Below are 20,754 nucleotides of genomic sequence, written 5' to 3'. Positions count from 1 at the left end.
AGTCCAGACACTTTATCCTCGGTTTGTGTGGAGGGGCCAGCTGGTGGTCAGGGAAGCCGCAAAAGGCTTATTTTGTTGATGTTTTACATGGGCTTAAATCACTAAGCATTCTAAACTTGCTAAGCACACAATAATCGTAAGCAATCATTAGCCATCATATTGAAATTTTAAAACATACAGCCAACAAATAAGATGCCACCAGATTCTCAGTTCCAGGGACACCAAATATTTCATTGTAATTTCTAAAAACTGTGAATTTCACACAGCAGTACACATGGACACTACAGAGATAGTAATGTTTTTGTCTATTACATATCAATAGCATTGCTGAATTCAGCAAACAAAAGCACAGGGCATGCAGTTAAATTTAAATTTCAGGTAAACAATGAGTATGTTTTAAAATGTCAATATGTCCCATTCAGATAAATGATGTATGACTTTTCAGTATTAGTGTGTCCCAAATACTGCATGGAGGCCCTGTATTTCATCTAACATCCTCATGTGTGATTTACCTCCCTTCCCTCATTGAGAGTCTGAAATAGATCTTTTTATTGCAAATGTGAAGGTGACTCTCAGTTATTACATTGCACGAAGGCTATGGCTAAAGGCTAAGGAATTACCTTTATAAAAACAAACCAAAAGATCAGAGTTGAGTGGGAAGGAGAATGTGGTCAGTCATTTACATTTGTCCCCTCATGTCAGTTCCTGAAATGAAATTCAGCACATTTTCAATGAAATGGGATGAAATCAGAATGTGGTATTTGTGTTTCCATGTTTGGATCTATCTCGTCCTAAAAAGTGTTAGTATCTTGAAGGGTCAGCATAAGCTCTGTTTACTTAGGGAGCATAAGAAATATGTCAACCCTTTGAAAAGCTTTCAATTAAACTGCAAGAGCTTTGATGTCGGGCTTTCAGATTAGTATTACATCATTCAAAAAGACCCAATTTCATGTGCCACTAGGGAGGGAAAAATATACTGGTCTTTATAGACAGTTATTGAATTTAGACAATATTTACTTTAAAATACAGATTATTACCACTTGATAAGCTGTATCTAGTGCATCAATTTCAATTTAGAAAGTATGCTCTTAGAGAATTCTATCTCCCTGACTTTTCTGTTCACAGTGACCATCAGTAGTATTGGTTTCTAGTATAAATCAATGTTTGTATGTTACTCTGGAAGCTTCAAGTGGTAATGGAAATGGTTTCAAATATACAGGATTTTATGAGAGTTCAATGGATATAACCAGAATATTTTGAGTGTCTACTATATGCCGTGTACTTCATATAGATCTCTAATCTAACCAATAAGTTAATGAGAGAGGGTGATGAGGTAAGTAATTTTGCCAGCCCCATAAAATTGTCTGATTCTGAGAGCACTGTATCTACTATAACTCCTTTCTGGATTTTTCTTACAGACCTCATCTGCAGTTATTTTGTTCTTCAGAAGGAACCTGAGCAAAAAATCTCACACTCATTAAATTCACTTCTAATTCTGATAATATAAGTGGTAATTTCTTACAGGTGACCATTTTTACTTCTCTTGATGGAGTTACACATTCTTCCCAGTATTATTTTCAGAAGACATTTTTTTTTTAATGTTTATTTATTTTTGAGACCGAGAGAGACACAGCATGAGCAGGGAAGGGGCAGAGAGAGAGGGAGACACAGAATCTGAAGCAGGCTCCAGGCTCTGAGCTGTCAGCACAGAGCCCGACGCGGGGCTTGAACTCACGAACTGTGAGATCATGACCTGAGCTGAAGTCGGACGCCCAACCGACTGAGCCACCCAGGCGCCCCTCAGAAGACATTTTAAGTGAAATTTATGCTAACTTATTTGTGGTTACCTATCAAATAGCACATTAACTATGTATTTAATTCTATATTTAAAATTTACCTCAAAATACAAAAAAAACTAATTCAAAGGATACATGCACCCCTGTTTATTGCAGCATTATTTACAATAGCCAAATTATGAAAGCAGCTCAAGTGTCCATCGACTGATGAATGGATAAAGAAGATGTGATATATCTATAGAGTAAAATATTATTCTGCCATAAAAAAAAAAAGCATGAAATCTTGCCATTTGCAACAACATGGATGGAGCTAGAGAGTATAAAGCAAAATAAGTCAGTCAGAGAAAGACAAATACCATATGGTTTCACTCATATGTGGAATTTAAGAAACAAAACAAACAAAGGAAAGGAGAGAGACAGAGAGAGACAAACCTAGAAACCGACTTTAACTACAGAGAACAAACAGATAGTTCCCAGAGGGGAGGTGGGTAGGGGATGGAGGAAATAAGTGATGGGGATTAAGGAGGGCACTAGTCATGATGACTGAGCAATGTATACAATTGCCGAGTCACTACATTGTACACCTGAAACTAACAGAACATTTTACATGAACTATACCGGAATTTAAAAACTTAATAAAAAAAAACCTTCTGGAAATATGCACAGAAAAAGGTTAATGATACTTAGGTCTGAGGCAACCAACTGAAGTCTGAGTGGGAGAAACACTTTACGCTAAAATTGTTTACAATATTTCAAAAGGTAAGAAGATCCTGTATGTAGGTTGGAATAATGATAAGGGAAAAATGAATACTAACAATGAAAAACAAATTTTAAGAATATTGGAATCTAAAGAGTCCAATCTCCCACCCGTGACAGTATTACATGGACAACATCCTTACTTCTGTTTGGATATTTTAGTGGTGTTGAGGTTCACGAGTGTTCAAGGCAGTTTATTCTGTGAATAGACAGCAGTTTGAAATGAAGTCTGTATTGAATTGGTATTTGTCTCTCAGGAACTTTACTTACAGATCCTAGTTCTGCCCTCTGGAGCCACATAAATAAATTTAATCCCTCCTCTCACCCCACATAGGTGCTATGCTAGTAAACTAATGTTTTGGTACTTTTATATAGCCTAGAACTCATAATTTGACCCCCTAAGCAGAGGATGTTATTAAAAATGGTCTTGAATATATTCACATATGAATGGAAACATACAAAAAGTAATGATGCATTGTAAGGAAATTTAATATAGTTCCTTACACGCGTATGCATACACACATATAATAGACTAACATATATATTTACCTATTTTCTATTAAATGGGAGTATAAACTAAACAGCAGGCATCTCTATTCAGCTATTACATTCCCCCTTCCGTATGCAAGGGAGTAGGACTAAATAAGCTAAGTAAGCTTAGTCAGTGCTCCCATGTTGAGTCTTAAGTGTATCGCATCTGTTAAAGAAATGGCATTGGGGTATTTTTTTTTCCCTTCAGAAATGACCTTATCTTGTGTTTGAGGGTTTCCTGAGTAAAAGAAAGTTCATCCAGCATCCTGGCACGCAACTGTAAGCTCGTCTATCTTCATAATCATGTTCTGAACATCTCTCCCCCTCCACAGATCATTTTCCGAAAAATCAGTGACGTGAAGAAAGAGGAAGAGGAGCGCCTCCGGCAGAAGAATGAGGTCACCCTCAGCATTCCCGTGGACCACCCCGTCCGAAAGCTCTTCCAGAAGTTCAAGCAACAGAAGGAGCTGCGGAATCAGGGGTCAACACAGAGCGACCCCGAGCGCAACCAGCTCCAGGTCGAAAGCCGCTCCTTACAGAACGGAGCTTCCATCACGGGCACCAGTGTGGTCACCGTGTCACAGATCACACCCATCCAGACATCGCTGGCCTACGTGAAAACCAGTGAGTCCCTCAAGCAAAACAACCGCGACGCCATGGAACTCAAGCCCAACGGCGGCGCTGACCCCAAATGTCTCAAAGTCAACAGCCCCATAAGGATGAAGAACGGAAATGGGAAAGGATGGCTGCGACTCAAGAATAACATGGGCGCCCATGAGGAGAAAAAGGAAGACTGGAATAACGTCACGAAAGCGGAGTCCATGGGGCTATTGTCAGAGGACCCCAAGGGCAGCGATTCAGAGAACAGCGTTACCAAAAACCCATTAAGGAAAACAGATTCTTGTGACAGTGGGATTACAAAAAGTGACCTTCGTTTGGATAAGGCCGGGGAGGCCCGAAGTCCGCTGGAGCACAGCCCTATTCAGGCTGATGCCAAGCACCCCTTTTATCCCATCCCAGAGCAGGCCTTACAAACCACACTGCAGGAAGTCAAACATGAACTCAAAGAGGACATCCAGCTGCTAAGCTGCAGAATGACTGCCCTGGAAAAGCAGGTGGCAGAAATTTTAAAAATACTCTCAGAAAAAAGCGCGCCCCAGACCTCTTCTCCCAAATCCCAGATGCCACTCCAAGTACCTTCCCAGATACCATGTCAGGATATTTTTAGTGTTTCAAGGCCTGAGTCACCTGAATCTGACAAAGATGAAATCCACTTTTAATATATATACATATATATTTGTTAATATATTAAAAACAGTATATACATCTATATACATACATGTGTATATACAGTATATACATATATATATTTTCACTTGCTTTCAATATGATGAAACCATATGGATTTTGATATGTAAATACTGCATGTCCAGCTGGATTCTGGCCTGCCAAAGAAGATGATTATTTAAAACATAGATATTGCTTGTATATTATGCAGTTGACTGCATGCACACTTTACATTTATTTATAATCTCTATTCTAATACAAAAACAAGTATGATTTTTGCTAACCAAGGCAATGTAATATTTGAAGAATCAGGGTCCAACCTGCCAATGTTGCCATGACAAATTTGATCTCAGGCTGAGTATATCGAGCTGTCATTTTCTCACTGTTCTGTTAAAATTCTGGATTAATGCCAAGGGAGAGTTCGCCCTTTTAGACCGTCGGTACCGTTTTATAATCTCTTTTCATAGGATATTTTTCTGTAACTTAGTGTTAGGTTATTTTCCCCAACAGGCAGTGTCTGCTCCATCAAAATGACTGTTTTGTTGCCTAAATCAGATAGCAGTGGGGGACGCTGAGAACGTATTGCTACGAGTTTTGTGCATGAATTGCATTTCTGCTCAACTATACCTCTCCTTTTTTAACACTATACTTAGATAGTAATCATTAACGCTTATGTAAGGAAATCCCTCCTCCCTCTGTCTTGGAGAACAGCTGCCATCTTGTAAGCTGATTTTACCAACCCCATAAATACGAAACTATTAATATAGTGTATATTATTATAGAAAAACTGCACCACAGGGTAAAAGGGCCTTTTAACAATTCATGTTAGCGATGCTGGTTTTCCAAATGTGATGAGTGTTCTAAATTTGTACTTCTAAAACTTGTTCAAAGGTGAAGTTGAAAGGCTCTTAGCAAAGAAACAAACAAAACACATCTAAGTACTCATATCAAAATTTTAACTATAATGACATAAAATAAAAAAGAATGTAAGCAGATAGACAATATTTTGTAACATATCTGTAACTTAAGATGAAACACAGGTACAGAATTGTTCACACAGGATTCTTAATGTTTATAGGGATAACACATGAAACATGGTGACAAAAAAACACTAACAAGTAGATGTTAAGTTGCTCAGTTCAGATAACTGCTTTTCTATAATTTTATTCTGGTTACAATTTTCTAAAGCTTTTTTGCACACAGTTCTACTGCAGGACTTCTGCTGAGTTGATACAGTAGACTGCTGTGGCTCAGGCAGATCCATTTATGAAAGGGGGTTACTAAAGACTGAATTTCAGAGTCTTATGAGTTATAAATCCTCTTCCTAGAAAGTGCCTATTATCAACTAAAAAAAAAAAAGTCACAAACAGTTGTGTATAGCCAGTCCCTTAAGTGGTATGTATTGAGAATAAAATACATGTTCATTTATAAGAACCCAGAAGAATTTTTTCTTTTGACTAAAGTCTATGTTATGAAGTTGATCAAAGAGGCATACTTTTAAATTGGTGCATGCATGACATCTAATTGTGGGAACAGGGAAGTTATTGTTTGCATCACGTTGAAAATATATTCCAGGAATCTGTACATTATTGGACCATCTGTACATATACATTCACAATATACACCAGATGACAGCAAAATCAAAGGACATATTTTGACCTATTGTTGCCATTTTTATGAGCTTTTCTAACGATCTCTCAGCATCCCCAAACAAAACCACCAGAACTGAAAGGTTATCACAATCAGACCGGAGAAGTGCAGAACCAAATAACTTATAAAAACAAGGGATATTTTAGAACATCTATTAGAGCTTCTTCACATGCCCACAAGATGTGCCTCTTTAATCCAGGAGTCTCAGAACAGATGTGATGTGCCAGGGGCTCCATTTCCCCTTCTCTGTGCCCACGACTTCCATTACTCATCATGGAAGTTTGCAGGGGAGCATGTCTCCAGGCAATGCTACGACATCTACCTACCACAGGCACAAGAAAATGAGGTAATCACAGTAAAAGGAATCAACCTTGAAATTGAGACTTAGTTGCTTTCATGGCGAGGAGGGTCCTTTTTCTTGACCTCTGACATTTATTGAATTGCAGGGTAATTTTCTATTTAACCATGTACGACACAAGCCTGGTTAAGCTTTTAGAGGTGAATGAATAGTAAGTATAACCTAAGTACAGAAATGGTCAAGCTTTAGCCACGTGCTTCAAAAATAACCATTGGTGTAAAACTATATCAGAATGACTAAAACAGCAGGGTAGTTTGAAGCTGCAATCCACGCCTTTGCCTATTAGTGGTGCAAATATTTGCTGTGTTCTGCCATTGACTCAGTCGACGAACAATATTATTGTTTGTATCCGTGGGAAAGAAACGTGGTTTTGACCTATTCGAGGTTGTCACAAAGGGGTAAAATGTGTCAGTTGCTTGTTTATGGTGCAGTTATCACGCATTCTTCTCCAGTCCCCTCTGTCCCTATGTGCATGACATGATGAGGTGCTGAATGCACTCTGCTGTTTCCAGCAGAAATGCATGTGTTCAGCAAACACTGTATATAGAGTAGTCTTTTCGGTTCCCAGATTCTGCAATTCTTACCAGGTGAACTTACTCAGACTTGAATGAAGGGTGAACACTTGCTTTAATAAGTGCAATCGTGACAGAGTCATGTTCTGTGTTGCCTCAGCCAGCACATAGACAGGAGATTCTCTTTTGGGGGACCAGACGACTGCATGTTTTATTCTTACACTGTATAGATGCTTTCGGTGCATCCAGAATAAAATTTTTATTATTATATTTCTGAACAATGTATTAATAGGAGTAAATAGATACGTATTGAAAATCCAAACATTTTTCAAAGCAACTTACATACCTTCAATATTTTTCTATGATAATATATAAGATCAGATGGTGTACCCTGGACAGGTGGTTGTAATGCAATAGCAAAAGCCAAACAAAAATAGAAATGTGAGCTGTGCATCATAAGGACAAGTTTTGTCAGTCTGTATTAGGATATTATTGCACTATGGTCTAGTAGATACAAGAGCTTATGATAAAAAGAAAATAGGCACACGAAAGGCAGATGACAATACCAACTAGTGTCCCACAATGACATAAATAGTACTTTGAATGGTTTGGGCATAGATGTCGAAGAGAGACATATACTTCATTGTTAAAATGGAAGATTTCTATTATGACACCAGTTTCATCTCACATGAAGTACAGGTACCTGTACTTACATTGTACAGATACGTACAATTGTCCTACGTGCTCAGTGAAAAAAACTGTACGTAGACCAGAGCAAGAGAGTTCGAAAATTTGGGATTTTAAGCCGCTTTTGAGAACAAATATATACTCCTGGAGTTCCTAGAGCTCTAACAGGAATATTAATTATGACCACTAACAAAAACGCCATTTTGCAAATTCATCCTATTGGAGCCCAAATGCAAATCACAACTTTCTATGAATTTAAGGAGATTTTGTTCTCCTGAGATCTAGCCCATTTACTGTTCCATTTTAAATTACTAAATTCTTTTAGAAAACTTAAAAAAAATAGTCTTCAGAGCAGTGACTGTTTTTAAAAGTGTGCAGTGGTTGGTACTGGTGAAATTATGTGTCATATTCCTAATGAATTCTACTATCTTGTATCATTTTTATCTTTTAAGCTATTTTATCTGTCTCTTTTCCAAAATTTTATGTAGGTAATGAGACAATTTATCTAGAATGTACATAACATACATGGATAACTTTATGGATATTTTATAATTATGTGAATGTTGTGTTTTCATATTTTGTTACATATAAGAATATTTCTCTTGCAGTCTTGATGGCAAGGGAGAGAAGAAAGAACAATCTTTTGGAAAACATCCTAGGATAAGTATCTGAGCTCCATCTTGGATTCTGAATCTAGCTTTGCCACAATTGTAGTGTCACTTTGGGCCAATTAACTGTTCTCTGGTGTATCTGGGCTTCAATTTCCCCACCAATAAATAATAAAATGAAGATAAGAACTGCTCCGTTCTTATATCAAGATGATGTTAGGTCGGTGGCAAATCATCTTCCTCTCAAACGAAAATCACATTAAGATAAATTATTAATTGCTTCTTTCTTTCATAGAAGATCAGCTGAGGTAGACTCTCTAAATCTTTTTCTAGGGTTTAGAAGAGGTGTCTCTTGTTAGAAGTCGGTGGGGAAATACACTGATGGCTAAATAATTATCAGTCGTTGGCATGTGAGCAAAAGACTTGAGAATTATCTGGGAATTTAGAACTATTAAATAAACATGGAAGGAGTGAATGTCTTGTGAGAAGAGAGAAAGAAGAGAAAAATACATGTAAATATTATGATTTTGTTTATTCTATTTAATCATACTGCTCAGCAGAAATTCTCATTCTTGTGAGAAAAAGTAAAAAAAAAATTGTTGAGTATTCAAGATACAGAGCAGTTCATCTTTCGGTTTTGTATAAAAACAATCATGACTTACTTAAGACACATGGCTCCATGTGGGCAGATATTCTTACAATGAAATTCTTAATTGTGAAAGAATCCTTTCCAATGACCAATTGATTTTTCAATGTGTATCTTGAACTGGAAAAAAAAAAGGTCAAAAAAAAAAAAAAAAGGAAAATCATTTGAATTACACTTAAAAATACTCATGTTATTGTGACCCAAATTAGTGTTCTAACTTAAAAAGTTATAATACATGATTAGTAATAATGGTAACTCTAGGAAGCCACTTATAACATGTAAACATTTTATTTTTGAGAATGAGATTCATTTTGTTAACATTTGTTCATTCTACAAAGATACGTCTTGTATCCTAAAGAATACACTCAAGCCTGAAGTCACTCCATTGGTGGTGACCCTTTGGGTAAAGAAAATACCAAGAGCACATAGTAACAAAGGGGGAACATCTTACACACTGAGACATTTAGATCTCTTACAGGGTTTTTAAATTTTTCTGTTACATCAGAATTTAAAAACTGTTATAACAAAATGGGAATTGGGCATTCTTTTGAAAGCAGACACAATTTCTCAAGTTAAAGAAAGGTTCATTATAAATGCCCAATATATTTAAGAAATATTAAAAGAGATTTATGCGGAACATTCATTATTAACCATGACTTTTTACTATCCATTCAAATGTTTTTTATTTATTTGCTAAATAGTTGATAACACTTATATTTGTATCCACTCTGTGATAGGCCCATGGCATTCCAAATCACAGTTGCATTACATATGTATTCTACACATATGTAAATAAATATTTTCAATCCACTTTCTCTCAGTGTAAACTTTGTACTTACAACTTACATGTTGTTAGCAGCTCAGATAATAAAAGCTCTTCAAAATGGGGAATGACATATATGATTTTTTTAGAGGGTTGATATAGATTGAGTTGACATTATAAGAAAAGTTCTTCTTATTGGTTCAGGAAAACAAACCAAGAGGTGATGTATGTGGGACTACACAATCCAAACAAAAACAGAGTCAGGTTTTAAATAGGTTAGTAGTGTCAGGCTACATAAGCTCATGGGATTTGCACTTGCATCTCCGGAACAAATCTACAAAGAGGAAAACAGGGTTATTTGAACAGAAACAAAACTATAACCTACACCTTCCTATAGTTATAGCTTGTTTTTCTCACTGGCACATCACTAGACAAGCAAAAGGAGACAGGTGGATGTCAAAAGCTCTTTAAACAATAAATAATGTGACTTATAAAACCTAATGCAATCCTAGGACTTGAGCAAGTAATAAATTCAAACATACTGTGTTGCATACATTCTCCTTTAATATCAGGTTTTCTCATCCTTAAGTAAAACAGTGCTTATATGAGATGTTTCTAGTACCCATACATGAATTATGGAAAATACAGTTTTAACAGGAAAGCTACAGACCTATTCTCATTAAAAGAGACACATTTTTGGGCTTTTCATACCTCTTTTCTGTGAAATTTAGATCTTCAATAAAATATTTTCCTTAATGGGGTGCCTGGGTGGCTCAGTCAGTTGAGCGTCTGACTTCGGCTCAGGTCATGATCTCCCAGTTCATGACTTAGAGCCCTGCATTAGGCTCTGTGCTGACAGCTCAGAGCCTGAAGCCTGCTTCTGATTCTGTGTCTCCCTCTCTCTCTGCCCCTCCCCTGCTCATGCTCTCTCTCACTCTCAAAAATGAATAAATGTTAAAAAAATACTGAGATTCAAAAAAAAATATTTTCCTTAAACTTTATTTTCACACAATCATTACTCACAAGCTTAATATTAATTAATATTGGTACTACTTTGGCATTTGCCCTTCACCACCACCCCCCCTCTTTATTTTCTCTGCAAAGGTATCTATTCACTTTTCCACAAATTTACAAGTGTTTTACCTCCTGGGTCTTATCCAACTTTTCTCATTTAGAATATTTCTAGAACTGGAGATTTAGATGCTAAAAATAATGACATTGCTAGTGATTCTCTTCCTGGCAATATGAGTTATTCAGTATGTTTAAGATTACAAACCAATATACTTTTCTTATGTTAGGATAAAATGCTTACTCTGTATTTTGCTGGTTTTATTTTCCATTCTTGATACTTTTCTCCCCAAAATTACTAAAAAAAAATCAGACTTAAAAATAAAATTTCTTCTTTGACCCTAGGTCTTTTTCTACATTGGAAATAATGAAGATAAACATTTACATAATTATAAATTTGTTCTTTGTTTTCATGATGGAGGAATTTAACTTATAATGATCACAATTTAATTTATAATTCTCACATGTGGTAATATAATATTTCCAAAAGTTATAGTAAAAATCTGTTTGGGGTCATAAAGTATGCGAAGATGAGAAGCACTAAAAAAATGAACATTCTTTATTAACAAAATTATATCACACAAATCAAGTTGCTAAACAGTGTCAATGTTCAGTATTACTAATGAGTTTAATCTTCAAAGCATTTCTGTAAAATAATTGGTTCTCAGCCATCCACTGAGGGCAGAAAATATCTCCTATCCAAGTCCAAAGGCCAGTGACAAAGTACGGAGTTTTATTACCATGTCTTTCTTGTCCTTCAAAACACTTGAGGGTATGCACAAATACACAGAACCAAACAAATCATCTTCTTATATAGAGCAAGGTAGTTAATTCATTCTTTGTAGAGTATTTAAATTTATTAAATGGCACGGTGAAGTTTGAGAATGTTTGAGAAATTAAGAGAAAATAGGTAAACATTTATGTTGACATATTTATTTAGATAGTACTAAAATTTGTAATTGGCCCTACATTATAATTAAAATTTTGAGTCATGTGATGTAGGGAAATGAGACGTGAGCTGGAATTTGGATCATGACCTGAATCAAAATCAAGACTTGGATGCTCAACCGACCCAGAATTTTTTAATTCCTATTATATGCCAGATGTTGTAAGAGTGTTAGTCTGTATTCTAACTTGAGATTTTCTATCTCTTGATTTTCATGATGAGAATATGTTTGCATGCTTCATGAAGGTCAAGACCATTGAGATTTGGACTGGGAATCAGGAAAATGATGAAGGCAAAGGATGAGAGAAGACTGAGTAGAATCTATCTGTTTCTTTACCTTCAGGCTTAGAAGTTAAATAAGTTAATTTGGCTCATATTTATTGAGTGTTCATTCCCTGTTTATGCTGTGCTAAACATTTTATTTCGAATCTCACATTTAATTCTTGCAACAACCCTAAGAAGTAACAGATAAGGAACTTGTCAGGATAGCCTAGCTATTAAGTGGTAAAGGTGAAATTCTTTTTCATTTTTAAAGTTTTTTTTAATTTCCTTAATGTTTATTCATTTTCGAGAGACAGAGACAGAGTGCAAGCAGGGGTGGGGCAGAGAGAGAGGGAAACACAGAATCCGAAGCAGGCTCCAGGCTCTGAGCTGTCAGCACAGAGCCTGATGCGGGGCTCAAACTTACAAACTGTGAGCTGAAGTCAGATGCTTACCTGACTGAGCCACCCAGGGGCCCCAGTAAGTGATAAAGGTGAAATTCTAAAACAGGCAGGAAGACTTTAGAGAGAAAAATTCATTTTATAGACTACTGACATTGCAAGGGGCATCTGGTCCAACCACAAATTCCAAGTTTTTCAAGACATGCACTTTTATTTTATTTTTTATTTTTTTGTTAAATTTTTTTCTAACTTTTTAATTCAGTATTGACAGAGAGACAGAGCGTGAGCAGGGGAGGGGCAGAAAGAGTGGGAGACACAGAATCTGAAGCAGGCTCCAGGCTCTGAGCTGTCAGCAGAGCCCGACACGGGGCTCGAATCCACAAATGGTGAAATCATGACTTGAGCCAAAGTCGGCCGCTTAACCGACTGAGCCACCCAGGCACCCCAAGACATGTACTTTTAAAGGCTCCTGAGATTAAAATAACTTCCAGAAATGTCACTCTGTAACTTAAAAGTAAATACCTGATTTTTCATGGTAGGTCAAAGTAAATGACAGCGGTTGAAGTCCTAATTGTTATAAGCACAAGGTGCCCTATCACAAGTGGAATTTTCCTTTACTTCTCAGCAATCGAAAGGCATCTGTAAAGGTAAATTGCCAAATGCAGTAACAAGTAAGAGGTAAGTTGTGGTCACTGGTACTAACACTTTCTTTTCCAACTGAATTTTAACCTAAAGAGGTAATGCATGATAGTCAAGGAAAGCAAGAGACATTCAGGATTTTTTCTATTATTTTTTCTCCATTTTAATATTGGACTTTAGATGAAACTCCAGAAAGATTTTATTTTTAAAATTTATTTTTTGATCCACTAAGTTTTAAGTGGATTATGCAGATCTTTTTATTGATTACAATGATGTTGCCTTCTTGGCCAAACCACTATTAAATGCATTATCCAAATGAACTATTTCTGTTTAGAATGGCAATTTGTATTATTTCCAAATTTAATAGGCCTCTTGTATGTATATTTGCTTTAGAAAGTATAAATAATTTTCTCTAATGAAAAAAATGTTAATTTTCTGAAGGTGATTTATTTGTCCTACCTTCTGAGATTTTTTTTTTTGAAGCTAATGTGTTGAGATAAGAAGAAATAAGGTATTACAGCATTACATTCTGGGGATCCTTAGCTCAAACCATCTTATTTCTCTTTGATGATAACAGAGCTAGAGGTAACCATGGAAAAGACCATTTTACTTGTTTCATAACAATTGTAGAGGACCCCAGTGATAGTATCCAAAGCCTTTTATAGTTAGCTCACTTTCACCCTTGACTTTTATATTATCACTGCATTATTGTTTAAATGAGGTCATGACTTGTACTACATCTGAATGAAGGTACTTGGTCAAAGAACAACTGAGGAAAAGAAATAGAAAAGTAGGGTTAGTAGTTGCTTCCTCATCATGGGTTTTCTGTGTGCGTGTGATGCTTTTTAATAGTATCTATCTATCTATCTATCTATCTATCTATCTATCTATCTATCTATCTATATAACACATTGTTATAACCACTATTAAGATTTTAATGAAACATTAGGAAGCATTTTGAAAGCTCATCAAATATTTGGCTTTAAAAAAAATGTAATTGAGGGCTCCCCTACCAACCAAGTTTACCTCTGGTTCTGACCTAGAAGCCCAGTCTCATAAACACTTGGCATAGTTAATCTATATGTCGTGGGATAAAGCCAAGAGAGTCTGACCACTCTTTCCTTCATGCAGAATCACTGACTGTTGAATGACCAGACAAGTCAAGGCCAAAATATCCACACTGTGCCTGAATAAGCCAGAGTTAGTATTCACAATAACTAATTTAAGTAATTCATTGTCAAATATTTTGTCCTCCTTCTCTGCTAAGTCATCTTTGATAACATGAAGCTGAACCCTCTCCTCCTCTACTGAATTCGGGAGATTGGACTCTGTGACTAAAGCAACAAAGATTATTGTTGATCACAGAGCTCTTGGTGTCAAGGATCCCTCATTGGCTCCTCAATTTTTTTCAGAGTATGATGGGAACTATTCCTGATGAGGCCAAGAATGAGCAAACAAAAAGAATAGCTAGCAAACTATGCAAAATCACAATATAGATTCATTTTGAATTCCATGTCAAAGGAAGTTTGATAGACTTGAGTCTTTAATATTGGTATGCTATGTCATAAGCATGCATTGTCAGTTCATACAAAAGCCAAATGTAGTTTCATTTAAAATCAAGATTACTTAATATATTTCATATTTAGAAAAATAGTGGCAAGAATTGTTTTTAGATGTCTGTGGGAAGGTTTTCATGTGATTCTTGAGATTCTTTTTCAGAGGTTATAAATACAGTATTCACTTACATCTTGTTTTGGTTGGCAGCACGGACATCTTCCACCCTAGAACCCATTCACAGTTAAAGCAAGACAGAACATGCATTTCATATGAGGAACAATATGATTGTTACAACATTGAAGTTGGAAACCAATTTAGCACCATTTCTACCCTGAAACATTCACTGAAATTTATTGAAAAAGCAGAGACTCTTAGAATTGGTTGGTACTCACAGAACACAAATCAAAATGTACATACTTATGATATATTGAAAACCATAGATTTCTTTTTATTCTATGTTCTAGTGACTTTGTTGACTCCAGTTGCAGCATTGTATATGTTATAATGCAAATTACTCACTATAACACTAATGTTTCTATTGGAAATTATTTTTGAAAATTCATAAATGTCTTTGCCACTGCAACCATATTGATGGGAGTTGGGGTATTAAAAATGCCTCTACCTATAAGGGTTAATTTACTGGAAACAACTGATTCGTGTATTGGCCAAGAAAACAATGCAAAAACTTCATGTGATATTTTTAACATCATTATGCTAAGTAGTACTTGTTTGCTTTTTTAAAAATCTAATCCATGCCTAGCAGATCATTTCTTTCTACTTAAAGAAAGGTATTGCAATGTGCAATATAGAAATTTTGTTAGTCCTGTTGACCTATTACCTGATCGCTGAGAGAATGTGTGAAAATATTTTAACTTTGACTTTAGGGTCAATTCTGGAACACTTGGGATCAAAATTTGATTGCTTCTGGGAGATTTGTGATGATTATCACTTTATTTAAAATTTGTTCACAAGAAATAATCATTTTAAAAAGTGAATTGGCAGGTGGAAGATTCTAACCCAAAAGAATTCTGGGTTTCAGCACAAAAAACTGTATTTCATCAGGGAGGATTATTTTGGTTTTTTTTCACACTTTATTTAAATGTGAATATTTTTTCATGATACAGAATAAAATGTGCATTTTATGGAACTTGTTTGAATTGTGTCTTTGTTGAAAATAATTGTTTTGAATTTGGTTTAATAAATGAGAAGCTCTCCATTACAAAAATATGAAGCAATGGATTCAGAGAAAATAATTTTGATATATTAGCTTTGATAATATTGCTTTAAACATCTATAATATTTTTCCTGTAATAAGTTGTACTGTAATGCTATAAGCAATAAAATCAGTGTCACATAGGAAGTTAAAATTGTAACCCCCTGCAGTATATTTGTTTAAAGTAAAAGATTTCTCTTTTCTGTTAAAGATCATGAGAAAAACTAGATAGAATTTTGAAGAAATTTTTGTTTTAAAATGGGATTTCTTTTTATATTTCTAAATTCTTTTAATTTATCAAAAACATAATTATTTTCCTAATATTATGGGTTTATCCCAGTCTTTGAAATTAAGAAGGTTAGAATGTCCATGGAAAAATTGAATGCTTCCATATTTTAGAAAATCCATAGTTTGCCACTAGCCCTTGAAGCATTAAAAGGCGAGAGCGAGATACGTAATATAGGAAGGCTGTTACATGAGGCCTGCAGATTTTTTCTAATTAAAGAAACACAGGCTTAAGGGATGGATTTTTGGACATCACTGAAGAGTTATTTATATCTATTGTTTCTCTGTGCAATATAGCATTTTGATTAGAGGACAACTAAATAAAACTTTGTCTTTGTTATGCATATATGAACGTGTATTTATAGAGGATAGATTCTAGAGTGAGCTGTTGTTTATAAAGAAGTCAGGGATATGAAGATCACACATAATTAAATGGATCAATACACAAATTATTGGTAATTAACACCTCTGTTTTGCCTTTTTTCCCCTCTTCTTTCCTTACACACACACACACACACACACACACACACACACACACACACAGCAATCAATTACAATCCCTTCTTGTAAATTCTGTGATAATACATCTACTGAGAAAGATACCAACTTTCAAACATGATAAAATATATTACAGATTTGGGTAAGTAAACACTCAAGTGCCAAATACCATTAAAAGGAGGAGGAGACAGACATTTCTGTGCCATGGGCTATTCTCTCCTGAGAGTGTGATGCAGAATGGATGCAAATGGATGCTTGAGACCCCGACTTTTGGTCAAGAATTCTTGCATCAAAATGCTTCTATTCTCAACCATGAGGGAAGGTTTGCTTTCTTTAAGATCACTGAAAACACCCAGTTTCCCTATATCAGCTCGGATCCATTTTTTTTTTTTTTAAATCTAAGCAAGTTAGCACAATGTGCTTTAACTGGATTAAATAACGACGTACCCTGTGTGAACAATCTAGAACTGACAGGCATTTTACAGATGGCAGAGACTTTGGAAATGAATCAGCAGCACACCTAATTTGGGAAATGAAGAAACTAAGAACTGGAGAGGGTAAGTGATTCTCCAAAATTCTATGTACAGTTGGTAGAGGAGCTGGACTAAGATTCAGTTGTCTTGATTCCAGGTCCAGTGTTTCTTCCTCTATATTACATTGCTGTAGGCGGTTTCCACAGAGCAACACGTGTACACACACGTATTTCAGCTACTGCTACTGAAGATGTTGCTGGACTCATCTCTGGGTGTTTCTGAAAGGACAGCTGTACGTCCAACTATGCTATTTACATAAAGGTCTTTGCCCTTTATTTCATTTTTTTAAAACCTGAAACAATGGAATCTCACAAAAAGTGTACTCTCCATATGATACTAAGATTGTTATTTAGGGGGCTCCTGAGTGGCTCAGTCAGTTAAGCATCCAACTTCAGCTCAGGTCATGGTCTCATGGTTGGTGGGTTCGAACCCCGCAATGGGCTCTGTGCTGACAGCTCGGAGCCTGGAGCCTGCTTCGGATTCTGTGTCTTCCTCTCTCTCTGCCCCTCCCCTGCTCGTGCTCTGTCTCTCTCTCAAAAATAAATAAACATTTAAAATTTTTTTTAAAAAGATTGTTATTTAGTATAATGTAGTCACAATACTCTGTACACCTAAAGTTTTAGAATCATATTTAAATACATCATCAGTTTGTTGTATCTGGCTACAGCTGCACAATTATGTCAGAGGTCAAGAAGACTGAAAAAAAGATTGGCTGGATGCAGACCACCCCAGATCACTATGTGAGGAACAGAAACTGGAACTTCTGGGTGTCTTTTCTCCTGTGGGCCCATGTGGGTGCATCAATCACTGCTTTCCATCTCATCTGATTCTACTGTCTTCTAGTGTCCAACCTTAAGTCTTTGTGTGTGTGTGTGTGTGCATGTCTTTGGGGAGGACAGTCCTCTTGGTTCTTAGAATCCACTGGGACTATTCCCATAAAAAGGGAAAATAAATGTCTATGGTCACGGTTTACAAATAACAACGTTCAGTCTGGTGAGTGGTGGGTGGAGAAGTGCTAACATTTCCTCACCTGTAGTCATTCAACCCATTAACAGATATTGCTTCATTGTATGATATGGTGATCACACTGACCATGACAGAGGATGTCTGCAGCAAATTCAGCTGCACCCAAATTGTGGACCTTTGGATTGTCTTCCATAGCTGTGAATATCCTGTTTTAAAACCAACACAATTCTCTTGAAATTCTTCATATTAATGACATTTGAGCTATTTAATTTATTGCCTAGCAGGAATTCCAGGAACAATATCCAGGATTAGACAGGGAAGGATTTCAGCTCTCTCATGCCTTCTTTAAATTTCCATGATCTCCACTTTTTTTTTTTTTGAGAGAGATTGGGCACATGTGAGTGAGGGGCAGAGAAAGAGATGGGGAGGGGGGAGAGTGAGAGAAGCAGGGCTCACCCTAAGTGGGTTCATGTTTTTACGATGTGGGGTTTGTGTTCACCCAAAGCGGGGCTCATGCTCACCCGAAGCGGGGCGAACTCACCTGATGTGGGACTTGAACTCACAAACCATGAGATCATGACCTGATGCTTAATGTCTGAGCCACCTAGGCACCACCACGGTCTCCATTCTTAACACCCTCCCCCCAACTCTTAACAACACGGGCAAGGAGAGAAGGGAAGAGATTTTCAGTCCTTATTCTTTTACTGCTGCACACATAGCCTGTCTTCTGCTCCCTATAGTTTGTCACTGGGCCCAAAGCAGGAGGAGGAGAAGAAACACCCTGCAGGTGACCTGAAACTGCTGGGGCTCCCTGCCTGACTATGGAAAAAAAGGGAGGACTAGAGCAAGTTATCCAGCAATCACCACTGAGTCCTCTGAAAGGTAGTCTTAGAGGAGGGAGGGCAGGGAGGGGTTCTGCCTTTCAGCACAGGAGCAGCAAATAAGACACTTCTGTGCTGGTGGAGTTGCCAGGAGCCCCTCCCTCCTTCCTTTCCTCTGCTGGTGGAGACTTTATTCTTTGTGTAGCCTAAAGTAGGTTGGGACCAGATCAAATGAGATAATAGCAGTGAAAGTTCTTTGAGAAACATAATGGCTTACACAAAACTTGAGGCTCTTTTTATTTGCCATTGATTTTCCCAGGAGTCAAGAATAGATTCCAGAACTTACTGAGGAGTCATAAATATTAATAACACACATTGACACCAGCTCCCAGTGAGGTTCCAAATTTTTCTCACTTATATATAGAGAAAATTGGACATGATTATAGTATGTTCAGCCATGGCTAGCAGCTGGAGTGTTTTTATTTCCTTGTCAACCATAAAGGCAAGCACAAACACTACATATACCCACTCCTGTGCCTCACCCCACTTCTAGAAACAAAATATTTAAAAAGGACTCTTTAACATGTAGGCTATATCGTAAGTATAGCCCTAGCTTCATTAACCTGAAATTCTTAAGAAAGCAGTACTATTTGAAATTTTCACTTTCAGAATCAGTTATCGATATCTTATGAGATTTCTGTTACACAGATAGGAATTAAGTACTGTTTCAGAGTTCTTCCTGATTTATGACTTCGAGCTGTAAGATAAATTCTCAAAGTTAATGTTAAAGCAATAAAGAGGTTTCTAGGTGTTGAATTAGTTTAGCACTCTCACCCAACTTATTTAGATACAGGTGAGAAAATAATGCTGGAGTTGACAATTTAAAGTGTTTAAGCTCAACATAACACAAGACCAAAATTCAATACCAACAATTTTATTTTATTATTTTTTTTTTCAACTTTTTTTTTTTTTATTTATTTTGGGACAGAGAGAGACAGAGCATGAACGGGGGAGGGGCAGAGAGAGAGGGAGACACAGAATCGGAAACAGGCTCCAGGCTCCGAGCCATCAGCCCAGAGCCTGACGCGGGGCTCGAACTCACGGACCGCGAGATCGTGACCTGGCTGAAGTCGGACGCTTAACCGACTGCGCCACCCAGGCGCCCCAATACCAACAATTTTATCATCCCCATCAAGCCTCCCATCTAAACTCTGACAGGATGTTTGTACTTTTTATAGAACTCCAATTGTTGTGTTTCTGCTGCTGTTGTTACTGATACAGAACCAAGATTCTTACTAATTTGTACATTGTATGTATATGGATAGATGGATGGATGGATGGCTGGATGGATGAATACACAGATAAGTAGAATTATCTGTCAGATAGAGTTCTAGTTACTTTCACATAAGATGCTCCCAATAAGCCCATAGACAGACAAGGCCACAGGCTCTGGGTGACTAAAAGCCTTTTCTAAGCTTGCATAACCAGAATGTCAGAAAAAGTTTTCAAACCCAGATTTCTGACTCCAAGTCCTGTTTTCTTTGCCTCAAAGTAACTGCTGGACATGCATTAGATACCTGGTTTTCATATCAGCATTTGTAGAAATGAAACATATTAAAATTATTTTGGGGAGGACTCTTGAGTGGTTCAAACTATCACCTGATCACAGAATTTCAAGGTTTGGTCTTATGTTAGTCCTTAGGCAGGAGAAAATTCTAGGATTCACCTTCATGTATGTCTGCCTATTCACAGATATGAAATATTGCAATTCATGGCATCACCTTGGTTTTTTCCCTTTCCACAATGATATTTGTGGAAAAGCCCCACAGGAGCACTGAGATAAGTGTAGGACACTCTGGTCATATAGACATGAACCACTTAAAGGAAAGGGTTGTGTTTTCTTTTTCCTTTATAGCTCCTTACAGGGTTTAGAAGGACACACCATGCCCAGCACAGTTGCTACAATTAAAAG

The 20,754-nt window shown here is 36.7% G+C and overlaps 1 protein-coding gene across 1 annotated transcript in view; it reads left to right on the top strand.

The window, feature by feature from the left end:
- Positions 1 to 9,641, top strand: part of KCNH5 (potassium voltage-gated channel subfamily H member 5) — a 306,423-nt gene extending 296,782 nt beyond the window's left edge. The window contains exon 11 of the mRNA XM_058739265.1: positions 3,416 to 9,641. Within this exon, the coding sequence (XP_058595248.1) occupies positions 3,416 to 4,363 (948 nt within the window). The 3' untranslated portion in view covers positions 4,364 to 9,641. The remainder of the gene's footprint in view (positions 1 to 3,415) is intronic.
- Positions 9,642 to 20,754: the final 11,113 nt, after the last annotated feature.

This window comes from Neofelis nebulosa, chromosome 7 (assembly GCF_028018385.1).
Source record: "Neofelis nebulosa isolate mNeoNeb1 chromosome 7, mNeoNeb1.pri, whole genome shotgun sequence".
NCBI lineage: Eukaryota > Metazoa > Chordata > Mammalia > Carnivora > Felidae > Neofelis > Neofelis nebulosa.
This window is presented reverse-complemented; position numbering and strand designations above follow the sequence as displayed.